Source organism: Arachis duranensis, chromosome 5 (assembly GCF_000817695.3).
Source record: "Arachis duranensis cultivar V14167 chromosome 5, aradu.V14167.gnm2.J7QH, whole genome shotgun sequence".
Classification (NCBI taxonomy): domain Eukaryota; kingdom Viridiplantae; phylum Streptophyta; class Magnoliopsida; order Fabales; family Fabaceae; genus Arachis; species Arachis duranensis.
The window spans coordinates 59,018,984-59,035,222 of NC_029776.3; the positions used below are offsets into that span (position 1 = coordinate 59,018,984).

At 32.2% G+C, this 16,239-nt stretch overlaps 1 protein-coding gene and 1 non-coding gene across 6 annotated transcripts; both read left to right on the top strand.

The window, feature by feature from the left end:
* The first annotated feature begins 1,830 nt into the window (after positions 1–1,830).
* Positions 1,831–1,938, top strand: LOC127748118 (small nucleolar RNA R71). Its single transcript, XR_008010061.1, has one exon. It is a non-coding gene; the product is annotated as a small nucleolar RNA R71 (small nucleolar RNA).
* A 5,447-nt stretch (positions 1,939–7,385) lies between these two features.
* On the top strand, positions 7,386–15,940 carry LOC107489571 (uncharacterized). 5 transcript variants are annotated; one of them, XM_021142773.2, is made up of 10 exons: positions 7,386–7,757; positions 9,812–9,906; positions 10,001–10,098; positions 10,902–10,951; positions 11,284–11,379; positions 11,487–11,591; positions 12,704–12,796; positions 13,475–13,570; positions 14,503–14,568; positions 15,346–15,940. In XM_021142773.2, the coding sequence occupies exons 1-10, from the start codon at positions 7,563–7,565 to the stop codon at positions 15,499–15,501; spliced, it is 1,050 nt and encodes a 349-aa protein (XP_020998432.1). In that variant the 5' UTR covers positions 7,386–7,562; the 3' UTR covers positions 15,502–15,940. The 5 variants fall into 5 exon arrangements, with proteins under 5 accessions (XP_020998432.1, XP_015965807.1, XP_020998433.1 ...); XM_016110321.3 differs by having other exon boundaries at positions 11,502–11,591; XM_021142775.2 differs by having other exon boundaries at positions 7,631–7,757; positions 9,817–9,906.
* Positions 15,941–16,239: the final 299 nt, after the last annotated feature.

Below are 16,239 nucleotides of genomic sequence, written 5' to 3' on the forward strand. Positions count from 1 at the left end.
CCAAGGTGTGCTATTTCTTCTGCTGTTTTTGATTCTGTTTTTAATTTTAGCAATTGTTTTGTGACTCCACATGATCATAAACCTAATAAAACATAAAAGAACAATAGAAATATAGATAAATAAAAATTGGGTTACCTCCCAATAAGCGCTTCATTAATGTCAATAGCTTGACAGTGAGCTCTCATGGAGCTCACAGATCATCAGAGCATTGTTGGAACCTCCCAACACCAAACTTAGAGTTTGAATGTGGGGGTTCAACACCAAACTTAGAGTTTGATTGTGGCCTCCCAACATCAAACTTAGAGTTTAATTGTGGGGGTTTTGTTTAACTCTGTATTGAGAGAAGCTTTTCATGCTTCCTCTCCATGGATGCAAAGAAAGATCCTTGAGCTTTAAACACAAGGTAGTCCCCATTCAATTGAAGGACTAGCTCTCCTTTGTCAACATCAATCACAACTCCTGCTGTGGCTAGGAAGAGTCTTCCAAGGATGATGCATTTATCCTCCTCATTCCTAGTGTCTAAGATTATGAAATCAGCAGGGATGTAAAGGCCTTTAACCTTCACTAACATGTCCTCTACCAATCTATAAGCTTGTCTTATTGACTTGTCTGCCATCTCTAATGAGAATGTGGCGGCCTGTACCTCAAAGATTCCCAGCTTCTCCATTACAGAGAGTGGCATAAGATTTATACCTAATCCTAGGTCACACAGAGCCTTCTCAAAGGTCATGGTGCCTATGGTACAGGGTATTAAGAATTTACTAGGATCTTGTTTCTTTTGAGGTAAAGTTCGCTGAACCCATGTATCTAGTTCACTAATGAGCAAGGGAGGTGCATCTTCCCAAGTCTCATTACCAAACAACTTGGCATTCAGCTTCATGATGGCTCCTAGATATTGAGCAACTTGCTCTTTAGTTACATCTTCATCCTCTTCAGAGGAAGAATAGTTCTCAGAGCTCATGAATGGCAGAAGGAGGTTCAATGGAATCTCTATGGTTTCTATATGATCCTCAAATTCCTTTAGGTCCTCAATAGGGAACTCCTTTCTGTCTGAGGGACGTCCCATGAGGTCTTCCTTATTGGGATTCACGTCTTCCCCTTTCTCCTTGGATTTGGCCATATAGACAATATCAATGGCCTTGCACTCTCTTTTTGGATTCTCTTCTATATTGCTTAGGAGAGTACTAGGAGGAGATTCAGTGATTTTCTTACTCAGCTGGCCTACTTGTGCCTCCAGATTTCTAATGGAGGACCTTGTTTCAGTCATGAAACTTAAAATGGCCTTAGATAGATTAGAGACTATGTTTGCTAAGTTAGAGGGACTCTGCTCAGAATTCTCTGTCTGTTGCTGAGAAGATAATGGAAAAGGCTTGCTATTGCTGAGCCTGTTTCTTCCACCATTGTTAAAGCCTTGTTGAGGCTTTGTTGATCCTTCCATAAGAAATTTGGATGATTTCTCCATGAGGAATTATAGGTGTTCCCACAGGGTTCACCCATGTAATTTACCTCTTTAGTACTGTTAGATGTATTTTGCCATCCATTCAGACTATGAAAAATCAAGTTGACTTGCTGAGTCAACATTTTGTTCTGAGCCAATATGGCATTCAGAGTATCAATTTCAAAAACTCCCTTCCTTTGAGGCGTCCCATTACTCATAGGATTCCTCTCAGAAGTGTACATGAATTGGTTATTTGCAACCATGTCAATGAGTTCTTGAGCTTCTGCAGGCATTTTCTTTAGGTGAATGGATCCACCTGCAGAATGGTCTAGTGACATCTTAGAAAACACAGATAGACCATAATAAAATATATCCAAAATGGTCCATTCTGAAAGCATGTCAGAAGGACACCTTTTGGTCATCTGCTTGTATCTTTCCCAAGCTTTATAGAGGGATTCACCATCTTTTTGTTTGAAGGTATGAACATCCACTCTAAGCTTGCTCAGCTTTTGAGGAGGAAAGAACTTAGCTAAGAAGGCCGTGACCAGCTTATCCCAAGAGTCCAGGCTATCTTTAGGTTGTGAGTCCAACCATGTTCTAGCTCTGTCTCTTACAGCAAAAGGGAAAAGCATGAGCCTGTAGACTTCAGGATCCATTCCATTAGTCTTAACAGTCTCACAGATCTGCAAGAACTCAGTTAAAAACTGATAGAGATCTTCTGATGGAAGCCCATGAAACTTGCAGTTCTGTTGCATTAGAGCAACTAATTCGGGCTTCAGCTCAAAATTGTTTACTCAAATGGCAGGGATTGAGATGCTTCTTCCATCAAACTTGGAAGTGGGTGTAGTATAATCACCAAGCATCCTTCTTGTGCCTCCACCATTGTTATTGGGTTCGGCCATGTCTCTCTCTTTTTCGAGATTCTCTGTAAGGTTTTCTCTGGATTGTTGTGCTTTAGCTTCTCTAAGCTTCTTCTTCAAAGTCCTTTCAGGTTCAGGATCTGCTTCAACAAGAATGCCCTTATCCTTGCTCCTGCTCATATGAAAAAGAAGAGAATAAAAAAGGAAGAGGAATCCTCTATGTCATAGTATAGAGATTCCTTTATGTGAGTAAAAGAAGAGAATAATAGAAGAAGGATGAGAAAAATTCGAACATAGAGGAGAAGAGAGAGTTCAAATTTTTAGATGAAGAGAAGTGTTAGTAATTAACTAAATAAATAGAAAGAGATGAGAGGGAGAGAATTTCGAAAATTATTTTTGAAAAATGGTTAGTAATTTTCAAAAATTGAGAGAAGAAATACAATTAAAATTAAAATTTGAAACAATTAGTTAATTAAAAGAATTTTGAAAAAGAGTGAGAAATTTTCGAAAATTAGAGAGAGAAAAGTAGTTAGGTGGTTTTGAAAAAGATAAGAAACAAACAAAAAGTCAATTAGTTAGTTGAAAAAGATTTGAAAATCAATTTTGAAAAGGATATGATTGAAAAAGATATTTTGAAAAGATATGATTGAAAAAGATATTTTGGAAAAGATTTGATTTTTAAAATTAAAATTGAATACTTGACTAACAAGAAACTAAAAGATATGATTCTAGAATTTAAAGATTGAACCTTTCTTAACAAGAAATCTTTTCCAATTTTAACAAGAAAGTAACAAGAAAGTAACAAACTTCAAATTTTTGAATCAATCACATTAATTGTTAGTAAAGTTTTCAAAAATTAAGAAAAAGATTTTGAAAATCAATTTTTAAAGTTTTTGAAAAATAGTAAGAAAAATGAAAAAGATTTGATTTTTTTAAAAAAAAGTTTTGAAAAGATAAGATTTTTTAAAAATGAAATCTTGACTTGACTAACAAGAAACAACTAATTTTAAAATTTTTTTTGACTAAGTCAACCCAAAGATTTCGAATATTTGAGTAAAATAAAGAGAAGATATTTTTTTGATTTTTTGAATTTTTAATGATGAGAGAGAAAAACACAAAAATGACTCACAACATGAAAATTATGAATCAAAACACATGATGCATGCAAGAACACTATGAATGTCAAGATGAACACCAAGAACACTTTGAAGATCAAGATGAACATCAAGAACTTAATTTTGGAAAATTTTTAAGAAAAGAAAAACATGCAAGACACCAAACTTAGAAATTTTTCATATTTAGACACTAAGAATTCAAAAATGCATATGAGAAACAACAAAAAATACAAAACAAGAAAATATCAAGATCAAACAAGGAGACTTACCAAGAACAACTTGAAGATCATGAAGAACACATGCATGAATTTTCGAAAAATGCATAAATTTTTAAAAACATGCAATTGACACCAAACTTAAAAATTGACTCAAGACTCAAACAAGAAACACAAAAATATTTTTATTTTTATGATTTTATGATTTTTTTGGATTTTTCGAAAATTATATTTTGGAAAAACGAAAAAGGAAGAAAATTTTGAAAGATTTTTTGGAAACTTTTTGAAAAGAAAATTACCTAATCTGAGCAACAAGATGAACCGTCAGTTGTCCAAACTCAAACAATCCCCGGCAATGGTACCAAAAACTTGATAGGCAAAAATGTGATTTACTCTTTTCATGACTCAAACAATTCTTAGCAATGGCTCCAAAAACTTGGTGCACACTACTATGGTTTACTCACATTCTTCACAATTTCGCACAACTAACCAGCAAGTGCACTAGGTCGTCCAAGTAATAAACCTTATGTGAGTAAGGATCGATCCCACGGAGATTGTTGGTATGAAGCAAGCTATGGTCATCTTATAAATCTCAGTCAGGTTGATTCAAATAGTTTTCGAAAATTATGATAAATGAAGCATACAATAAAGATAGAGATACTTATGTAAATCATTGGTAGGAATTTCAGATAAGTGTATGGAGATGCTGTGTTCCTTCTGAATCTCTGCTTTTCTATTGCTTTCATCCAATCCTTCTTACTCCTTTCCATGGCAAGCTGTATGTAGGGCATCACCATTGTCAATGGCTACTTCCCATCCTCTCAGTTAAAATGGTCCAAATGCTCTTGTCACAGCAAGGCTAATCATCTGTTGGTTCTCGATCATGTCGGAATAGAATCTATTGATTCTTTTGCGTCTATCACTACGCCCAACAATCGTGAGTTTGAAGCTCGTCACAGTCATTCAATCCCTGAATCCTACTCGGAATACCACAGACAATGTTTAGACTTTCCGGATTCTCAAGAATGGCCGCCAATAATTCTAGCTTATACCACGAAGACTCTGATTAAGGAATCCAAGAGATACCCGCTCGTTCTAAGGTAGAACGGAAGTGGTTGTCAGTCACGCGTTCATAAGGATAGATGATGATGAGTGTCACGGATCATCACATCCATCAGGTTGAAGTGCAACGAACATCTTAAAACAAGAATAAGCTGAATTGAATAGAAAATAGTAGTAATTGCATTAAAACTTGAGGTACAGCAGAGCTCCACACCCTTAATCTATGGTGTGTAGAAACTCCACCATTGAAAATACATAAGTGATGGTCCAAGCATGGGCAAATGGCCAGCCCCCCTTGAAGGTCTAAAATCGCATACACTGACTAAAGATCAATCAAAACACGTCTAATACAATAGTAAAATGTTCTATTTATACTAGACTAGTTACTATAGTTTACAGAAATAAGTCTAAATGCAGAAATTCACTTCCGGGGCCCACTTTGGTGTGTGCTTGGGCTGAGCTTGAGCTTTACACGTGCAAAGGCTTCTCTTGGAGTTAAACGCCAAGTTGTAACGTGTTTTTGGCGTTTAACTCTGGTTTGTGACGTGTTTCTGGCGTTTTACTCCAGAATGCACCATGGAACTGGCGTTGAACGCCAGTTTGCGTCGTCTAAATTCGAATAAAATATGGACTATTATATATTGCTGGAAAGCTCTGGATGTCTACTTTCCAACGCCGTTAAGAGCACGGTATTTGGAGTTCTGTAACTCCAGAAAATCCATTTCGAGTGTAGGGAGGTCAGAATCCAACAACATCAGCAGTCCTTTTTCATCCTGAATCAGATTTTTGCTCAGGTCCTTCAATTTCAGCTAGAAAATACCTGAAATCACAGAAAAACACACAAACTCATAGTAAAGTACAGAAATGTGAATTTTGCATAAAAACTAATAAAAACATCCCTAAAAGTAGCTAGATCCTACTGAAAACTACCTAAAAACAATGCCAAAAAGCGTATAAATTATCCGCTCATCAGCAACCACAGGCATCTTGAGATTGTTAGGCAAGATAGGGTTCTTGGTAATTCATAATTATTCCAGCTCTGGAGTCCACTTCTCTTTTTCCTTGATGGGCTTGTTAAGAGGGAATGGCTGGTTTCTTTAAGAAAAAAATATTAATAATAAAAACAACACAACTTATAACATGCATTACAAAAGAATAATGTCAGAAAAGTAATACTATTTCAGCTAATTTTTATAAATATTATAGCAGATTTTTAAATAAATTAGTGTTTTTGTTGAATTTGAATTTTAAATATTTTTTTAATTAAATTTTAAATAATCTTATTTTTAAGAGTTCTTAATGTTTTTTTAGTGACAATGTTGCTATACTATATTAGTTTTCAAGACTCGAATGATAATTAATAAAGTTAATTTTATATATTTGTTTATAATTATCTATAATCAATTGCGAATCATTAATATTTTTTAAATTTATATGAGATTATAATTGAACAATTTTATAAATAATTAGCAAAAAAAAAAAGATTTGGATTCTCTAAAGTTTAAATTTCACTTTAGAGAGTAAAATGTGATCTCTCATCATTTATTTTATAAGTAGGACCAAGAATAAATATGAGAGAGAAATCATTTAAAGGTAGAAAATCACACTTTATTTTCTAAAGTACAAATTTAAAATTTAGAGAATCCAAATCCCAAAAAATTACCTTCCATAGCAAGGTAAGCCAAATTAACTAATACCAACTTATTAGTTGGATTACATTAAATTCAGTCTTCAGAGCTGTGACGGTTCATAACCCGAACAAAATTGAATAGAAGAGAGGAAGAGAGAACTTTTTTTTTTTTATATTGTAACAAATTGTGTGATGTATCTTTATATTTTAGTGTAGATGAATTTTACACTGTTATGGAATGTTTTACTTTTTAAAAAATTACAAAATGTTAATTACATTTTATGCGTGAAAAATATTTTTTAATTATTTAAATACAAAATAGTGCCGACGTTTTTATTAAAAAATATTAAAAAAATTCCACAAAACGGCAGTACTATTTTTATTTTGTAATTAAAATTTCAAAATAAAAAAGTAAATGACATTTTAGTTGTTTTTAATTTTTTAAATAAAAATTTTAGAAAATGGAAAAAAATCATAAAACTATGAATGACCTAATAACACTGTTATTTTTTTTAAATGATATTTATTATGATCCTTATTAATAATTTTAGCATATTTTGTCATTTTTAGTAATTTTATTTTTCTTAATTCTCCCAAGAATAAATAGATAAAATAATTAAAGAGAATAATTATTAAAAAAATAATTTAATAAATTTATTTATTTATAATTTATATTAAATTAAATTAGAAATATACAGATCTCCAAGATTTTTACAAATATTTAATCTTATCTTTTGATAATTCTTTTTTTTATTGTTTTTAATTAAAAAAATAAAAAATAACCAAAATGTCATTGACGGTTTCCATTTTTAGATTTAAAAAAAAATTACAAAATGAAAATGGCATTGTCGTTTTGCGGATGAAATTTTTTTAATAAAAAAGTTTGTGAAATTTTATATTTAAATAATTTAAAAAATATTTTTACACACAAAACTTAGGTGACGGTTTGTGCTTTTTAAAAAATAAAAAGTCCCATAACAGTGTAAAACTCACCTACACTAAACTATAAAGCCACATCACATCATTTATTACAATTTACAACATTGAAAAAAAAAATAGCCGAGGAAGTGATAGCACAATTTGAGAAAGACAATTAAAGAAAGAAACATTACATTTAATTACAGCAACATTGAAGCATTATAGAGTGTGTGTGCGCGGTAGAAAGTAGAAACTAGAGAGTGGAGTACAGAAAAACAAGCACATTTAACAAAGTTCCTCTTTAGCAGTGTTTGATGCTGAAAAATGGTGTTTTCTGCGTCTGTTGGGTCTGTAGCATTGCCCCCTCCGAGTGTGAGAGTGAGTGCGAAGAGGTGGAGTAGTGTGGTGGTTGCTGCTGCTCATGAACCCTTCCCTTCCTTTCTTCCTAAGCTCATTGACAGAATCCATGATCCCTTCGCTCGTAGACTCGCCATGCGAATTCAGAGGCTCCCTGTTCCTGTAACACCATTTTCTCATTCTGTTTTTCTTCTTCTTTTTTTTTTTTATGTTTTCTCTTTATTATTATTATTATTATTATTATTATTATTATTAGAAATGCTTTATGTCTTCCTGATTGGGTTTTTATGTTTCGTTTAATACTTGTAATTCCTCAAAGGCACTCTATTTGTTTGCAGAATTGCCGGGTTACTTTCATACGCATTTCTTAATCCATTGCTAAGGTTTTTTTTATTGTTTTTAATTTATGTGCAGAAGCCAGAAAGGGCCATGGGTTATTTTTTATTGAAAGCATGTATAGGATTGTATCACTATATATTAGTAATAAGCACAAATATGATTAATAATGCAAAATAATCTGTGCATGTCGAGCTTCACAGTGTATGAGTTTTCTAGTATTTTGAATTTTTTTTTTCTATTTTAGAAAATTATTTTTTTAAATCATACTCCTAATCCTTCTATAAATTGTTAGATACAGAAAATATTAACTGTATCTAATTTTTTTAGTAATAAAAATGATGTAATTAAGAAAGTGGTTAGAGGTTATATCATTATTCATTTTAGGAAATTTGTAAGAGTTTTTTTTTTTTCTACCTTATTTTCAGATGTTTTTGAGTTTGGGGCTCAGATATGACTTGTGGTTATAACAGATTAACAGTAGTTTTTATGTATGTTTGAGTGAGCATAAGCTTTTATTGGTTTCTTTTTATTTTTTGCTTATTTTTTTCCAAATAGTACTGTCCTAAATGTTCTGTCGGATGTAAAATAGGAATCACTGGTGATTGATTGAATTTCAGTATATAGTTCCAACAAATTCTTTCATTATCAGGATCCAAAATTTTTTTGAAAAGAATAAAGTTAAGAGGAAATCCACACAATCTTATCCCACACATTTTCTGCTTAAATTTTTTGTTTCACCTAAGAGATATCCAATCATGCAAATTATTATAAGACAAAATGGTCCAGGGGATCTAAAATTACAAATTCATCTCTGACTAAAGGCGAAGAACAAACTTTTCTCATAAGAAAATAGTGAAGGATGAACGTGTCATTCTTAAATGTTGAGGGACTACTTTGTCCCACGGTTTGCGTGGTTAGAAACATCCAAAGCAATAAAAAAATGATGAGGGATGAAATTGTAGGACGCAAAAACTGTTACAGATTGAATTGTGTTTATTAAAATGGTTGCCTGTTGCTCTATGGTAATTCTTTGATTATGTGGGTCATTAGACATAACCTATTGCTTCAGAACCCAAACAGGGAAAAAAAAAGCTTCAAATTTATGGTTCAATTGATTGAAGCATTTATAGTATATTTGATTTTCTTTCTGTAGAATGATTTAGCCTTTAGGGTAGATATGTTAAAACAAGAAGCCAACAATACTTCAATCCTTAAGTAAACAGATAATGTTTGAAATTTGAATCACGAAATAAATGGTAACTTGCTCAACAGGACAACGAATTACAGTTTTATACAGTATTATCTCCAGCACATGTCGTTTTCAATGTTGGTTTTGATAGGCTGTCCTCAGTTCCACTTTTGTTGTAACAGATAGTGGTACTATAACTGTGATAATTAAGAGAATGATATTTTTTCCACTTATTTTTTACCTGTGTAAATGTGTGAACGAGTGATGATATAGCCTTCTAATGATGTTCCACAAGATCTTTTTAATTCAAAATCCGCTCACAATGGCATAAATTGTAATTTACAGAACATTTAAAGATAATTCAATGCATGTTAGCTAGATTTTGAATTGAAAGGATATTTAGCCAAACGAATTAGGAATTATCATTTCTCCTATATGAACTGTCATTTAAAAATTGAAATAAAATTTATAATTAATCATAACATCTATTTCTAGCTATGTAGATTTTTAAATGGACTTACATTGTAGCCTGTTCCAAGAAGATGATGTTCATTTGCCAAATTTGCTTGCAATAAGATTGACAATTTATCTAAGCTTGAGTTCTGCTCGTAGTAATCAATTATAGTTAATCGCTATTCTTTTTTTTGGATCTTATACAATATCTGATCTTATTCTATATGACAATTAGGTTAGGTTCTCAGAAAATCCCATCATGAGTAGTTGTGTTAAGCCACTTATACAAAAGAAGGAAACTCCAATTGTTCTTCTACATGGCTTTGACAGGTTCTCAAAACATTCAAGAAATATAGCTACTTTATAATTTACACATTTTTGTGCTCAAGTAGCTTCTTCTTCTCATGCATTCTTAATTTTTCAGCTCATGTATGGAATGGAGATATGCCTATCCACTGCTGGAAGAATCAGGTTTTGAGACTTGGGCCATTGACATTCTTGGTTGGGGTTTCTCGGATTTAGGTTTGTTTGCTCACTTTGCCATGTTGTGTTACTCTTTCGTTTTCATTTTATCCGTCATTGTGTTACTATTCCTGCAGGGACGGACATACCGTAGCGAGCCCCTCGCCCGGGCCCTCCCTTTTTTTAAAAAATTAATAATAATAAATTATTAAGTATAATTTAATTTCTTAAAACAATTATTTAGTATTTCATTTAGTATAAATAAAAGTCCAGTCCAACTTAAATATTAATGATTTTTAATATCTAAAAAGTAAGTAACAATATTAAACAAATCTAAAAAAGATATTATTACTAATATTTTTTAATTAAATAATTTTTTTAAATGCCATAAAATATATATTTTTTCTTGTGAACGTTCTTCTTGATTTATTTGGTATTAATTCTCTCTGCTACAACTGACAGATTTTTTTCAGCTATAAATATTGTGAAGAATAACTCAGAAACAAAATGAAAGATGAATTTCTTGCTTATTGTCTTTTAATTATATTGAAAAGAAAATTGCTGAAAAATTTGACATAGATTCTATTATCGAGGAATTTTATGATACGAAGAATCGACCACTTCGTTAGTAAAAAGTACACATATTTTTTGTACTTTAAAATATATTCTTTATCGATATATTTTTGTAATATATGTTATATTATATAATTTTTTAATATTATATATATTATTGGCCTCATGATAATATTTCTGGATCCATCCCTGCTTCTGGGAATATACGAAAAAGTGATAGCAATAGATAAAAGGTTTCTTTGAGAGATTTTTCATGTCACTCTTTCTTCTTATTCTTCATTTATTCACAGAAAAACTTCCCGCTTGTGACGTGGTATCAAAGCGTGAGCATTTCTATCAGGTACTTATGTACTACTAATCTCCTATAGAGTTTAGTTTCCATGCTAATCAGGTAATGCAATGTAGATAAAAGTTGTATTTGTTAGAAACAGCATGTGGAATTCAACTTTTTAACTAATATATGATAATGGTATTTAATTCTTAAATTTCTGCTTCAATTATTAAGGTGTTAGCATTTGTTACACTATGTGAACTAGAGAAACATATCAATTAAATTATACATCACTTGTGGTTTACTTTAAGGATTGTAACTGATTTCTTTAAACATCACTGTTATTTTCCTTCCAAAATTTACACTCTGTTTGAGGCTAAACTTGATTAATCTATTTACAGTTTTGGAAATCCTACATCAAAAGGCCAATGATATTGGTTGGACCAAGCCTTGGATCTGCTGTCGCTGTTGACTTTACAGTGAATTATCCAGAAGCTGTATGTGCCATACAGTAATTTAACTTCTGAATATCAATCACAACTGAATTTGTGAAAACATATTTAGTAAAAATTGAAGTTGGTGTGCTCTGATAATTTATGTGCAGTTCAATTTTTTTCAGGTGGAAAAGCTTGTTCTCATTGATGCTAGTGTATATGCAGAGGGAACAGGAAAGCTAGCAACGTTGCCAAAAGCTGTTGCTTATGCTGGGGTATGTAGTTCATACCACTCTCAGCTATCTACAAATTTACCTTGCATCATGGAGTATACAACCATTTTACTCATCAAAAGATTAGTTTGTTGATAGAATAGTCTCTCAAATGTTGATAATTATCTTATGGTACTTGAAGGATTATAATGTTTCATTTGAGTCTTGAGTGAAACTGTCAATTTGGGCTTCGAAATATTAGTTTATTGACAAAATGGTCCTCAGGTTTAGTTATTTATAGAACCAATCTTTTGGGATAGCAAATTAATCTTTCAAGCATGAAAACGGTTGTTTACACCTTTTCTTGTTTCTATTTGCAAATGGTCTCTTTCTGCATGAATTATTTTTTGTATTTTGTTATCTTACGACTTATTTCAATGTGGTCTGTTCTCCTTTAGGCGTGGTCAATGGGACATAAATTCATGGGTTAGTTTTTGGTTCTTCATGGGTTAGTTTTTGTTATCTTTAACCAAGTATATGAATTCTTAATATGGCATTCTTGTTTTGGAAATGGCATCTGTCTTTTTAATATAATGCTGCTGGTGTTATTCCTTCTCTATCTCAAAACAGATAGTAAATTGATCTTGGAATGATCCATTTCTTACCCCTTGCAATCTTATCTTAATGGCCCTATTTGAATATCTTTTAAATAATAAGAGTCAACTCTCTTCCTTTGAATATATTTTTCAGAAGGGGGAAATTAAGCAATTTTTATGCAGATGATGTCTTTTCGCATCAACACTTTCTTTCTCTCTACCATCTATGTTGGCGATATTCTTTGGCTTTTTGGGGGGTTTTCATGTTTCTACATGTCCAATGAATATGGGTAGCATAATAACAAAAGAAGAACATCTATGTTTCTTAGCCATCATTTCCTTCTTGTTCTGCTAAGATTTCCAAGCAATTCATTTTCTTGTGGAGAATATTTATGAAGAAATCTTCAGCATTAAATCATTAGGCTTCAAGAATTCAGGATACACTTGTTTCGCTTGATTAATGTTTAATAAAGCCTTTCAAATAAAATTGTGGGATATATATTAATGAGTATGAGGATGATGGTGATAATGGCTTAAATTGCAAGTTATAACTCACCCTTAGACACTCTTTTGAATCAGGTGTATTTATTGAAGAGCCTGCCGTTACGGCTATATGCTAACTATTTGACCTTTTACAATGTGTCATTCAGTACCAGCCTTGATTGTACTAATGTGAGTTGTCCGACCCTAAAGTTTACTGTGTTGTTTATAGAAAAACATTATGTGTAGATATTATTAGTGTGAGTGGCTCAAACCTTATCCACTATTGGATGAGATGTGGATTCGAATTAGATTGAGTTCACACCTCATCCAATGGCGGATGGAGTGTGAGTCGGCATAATGTCTCACACCACGTATGTATGCATAAGACAATTGATTTATATAAGGAGGCATACCCATTTTCTTACCATTTTTTATTCCATAAGAATGGACCATTGGGTATACGCACTGATAGAGATATGAACATCACAAATTTAAGCACCCGTTGAGGAAACCCAAGATTTCATTCATATCTGAATTCTTAGCTTTTGAAGCATCTTATATACTTGAGAAAAATATCTCCAAAGCTACTTTGGTAAAGGAACTAAGGACTTTGTTACAGTACCCTTCTTTATATAAGAGTATCAATATCCTTGATCTAATCAATAGTTTAATATTTGTTCGCAAGATTTTAATTTTTTTTCTTTGAAAATAATTGTATTTAATGGATCATGTCACAATTTCCCAATCACACAGAGCATCCCTAGTAATTAATTACATAGACGGTGCCTCAAATAATCATTTTTCTTACAATGCCCTTTGGAAATGTTGCGATAATGAAGAATGTTAGTCTTCCTATAATTTTTGTAGGTCGGTCGCTTGCACTGTTTGATGCCTTGGTGGGATGATGCTACGGTTGGTTTCATGACTAGTGGCGGTTACAATGTTTCTTCCTTAATAGAAAAGGTATATACTATCTCACAACTACAAGTTTATGAGGTTTGGATTTGTTAGGTTTATTTGTATGATGAAATTTACAAATGCACTTTAATATACCCTTTTCACACATTCTGATATCTCTCTTAAGTCTAAGGTACCATGGCCGTTCATCTAATATACCCTTTTCACTAGAAGTCCCAATCTGCTATATGGCCATTCTTGAGTTTCATTTTTATTTTAGTTTTTTTCTGTAGAGCAACAATCACTAGCAAAAGTTGAATGTTTATCTACTCTCTGCTATCTTTAAGTTCTACTGATTTGTGATGCAATTGATTTTGTTGTCTCCATCAAGGAATGATTTTTGCCATCTTTGAGGTTCTGTTCTTATTGAAATAAAAATGGTTATGTTTGAACAATGATGCTTTTGGTGTACACGGCCATATTTTAAAGAGAGTTAAGAGACGACCTTATATTCGGTATTTGAGACTTAGTTGAGTTTAAGGGTTCATATTTACATACATGAAGATGTGATTATTTGGTGAGGTTGTCATCGTTACTCTGATCCCGGTTTGTTGTGAATGTTGAATTCAGCTAGCTGGATAGCTTTTATTTCAATATTTTATTATCAGATTTTGGACACAATCACTCCACACACGAGTTAGAACAAGGAATTTTTTTTTTTTGGTTAGAATATAATTAGAGGTATCGATATTTTATGAGTGCTATTTGAACATAACATTCATGAGACACCATGGCGAACTAGTCGCATAGAAATCACAAGTTTGTGCCTGTAAAAGCCATTGGAAGGTAAGACTCATTTATGTACAATTGTGCAAGTCCCTTCTAGTCCTTATTTTTTGACAAACTTGTATGGATATTGGATAGGGCATCTTTGACACCATTTAATTACAGATGCTTGATTCCTTTCAATACAAGATCTTTTGAATTTGTTTTAACAGGTGAAACAGAAAACACTCATCATTTGGGGTGAAAACGACCGCATCATCAGCAACAAGCTTGCAGTGGTTAGTTTTTTATATTGCCAAAACATGAGAAACTATAGGGAGCCAATATTTCTCAACCAACATTGTAGCCAACATTCATTATTTAGAATTGAATATTAAAAAGAAACATCCAAAACTAAAAATAGTAAAACCAATTTAGGGTATAAAATTTAGGATCTATTGTTTAGAATTTATAATTTAGGGTCTAAGATTTATAATTTAAAATTAAGAAATTAGTATTTAAGGTTTATAATTTAGAGTTTAAAATTTAGAGCTTAGAGACTCTATATGGGGTGGTCGGAAGTGAGGCAGTGGCCGGCAGTGGTCCCCGGCAGCGGCGGTGGCTGGTGGTTGTCATGAAATTACGGTGGTAGGAGAAAAGAGGGAAATAGAAAGGGGCAAAGGAAAGAAAAAGGGATAAAAGAATAACTTGAAAAAAATTGTAGATGAATATTTTTTTTGTATTAACTGAAATTGGCTAATTTGGTTTCTAAGCACTATTCCCAAAATGATCCTGGAGCATAAAGAGCAAGAAATTTATTAAGACTTCTTTATTCTTTTACTTGCTGGAAAGTACATGCTATGGTGCAGAGATATACGTGGTGCATCGTGTATTAAAATAATCCAATAGTATAGATCTTAGCAAAAGATTTCATCCTTATCTTCTGTTTAATCTACACTTTTGGGTTATCTTGGTGAATCATACACCAAAGTTGATCAAGGTGCATTTAAGTCCTCTGAAATTAACTATTGAATATTTTTATTTTTATTTTTATTTTTATTTTTTTACCATTGCAGCAACTACACTGCGAACTACCTGATGCAGTGATACGCCAAATACCAAACTGCGGCCACATTCCTCATCTGGAGAAGCCAAGTTCTGTTGTCAAATTAATTGTTGAATTTGTTCAGAGAGAGGCCAAGAAATTAGACAAATGTGTTACACAAGTATGAAGGTTGAAAACCTCATTTTTCTATTCTCCTAATAGACAGAGAAGGCAACTTCTGCAGTTCACAATTTGGCAAAATTAACCGGCACATGACAAAATATGTTATGGAATGCTCCTATAATTAGAGTGTTAGATGAAAGAAAAGAAAACAAAAAATGTGGCCGCAGCTGTTTCGAATATATTTATTATGATTGTTAATAAATAATAAGTAAAACCTATAATTACCTTTTTGAATTTTACTTTTAGTGAAGGAACATTCTTCTGTGATCATCTTAAGTCTTCACAAATAGACAAGCACAACAATGCCATCATTATTTTGTGGCTTCATTATCATGATATATTGAAAGTGAATTCCTATTGTTTTTGGTAATGTCATTGTTCGTGATTGTGCCAACATGTTTATTAGTTGATAATGAATGATCAGTACAAAAACTGTTGAGTCATGCTTGTCACTTTTGTTTCTCAATTACGCTATATGGATTAATGTTTTTGATGAACAAGTATTTTACTTGAGAATAGAGATAATTAACATGCTCAGGTATTTTAGTATGCTCAGGTATTTTTTACCTTCAGTGATTCAAAATTCATTTGAGATATTATTGACTTTAATTTGAGGTAAAAAAACGTTTGTTCAAAAATCAGGAGACCAATTTGAGACCTATCCCGTTGCAATAAATAGTGCCACAAAGTTTTTTTTTTTCCCCACAATATCTTTCAACCCAAAAGCCCACTTCGCTGTAAA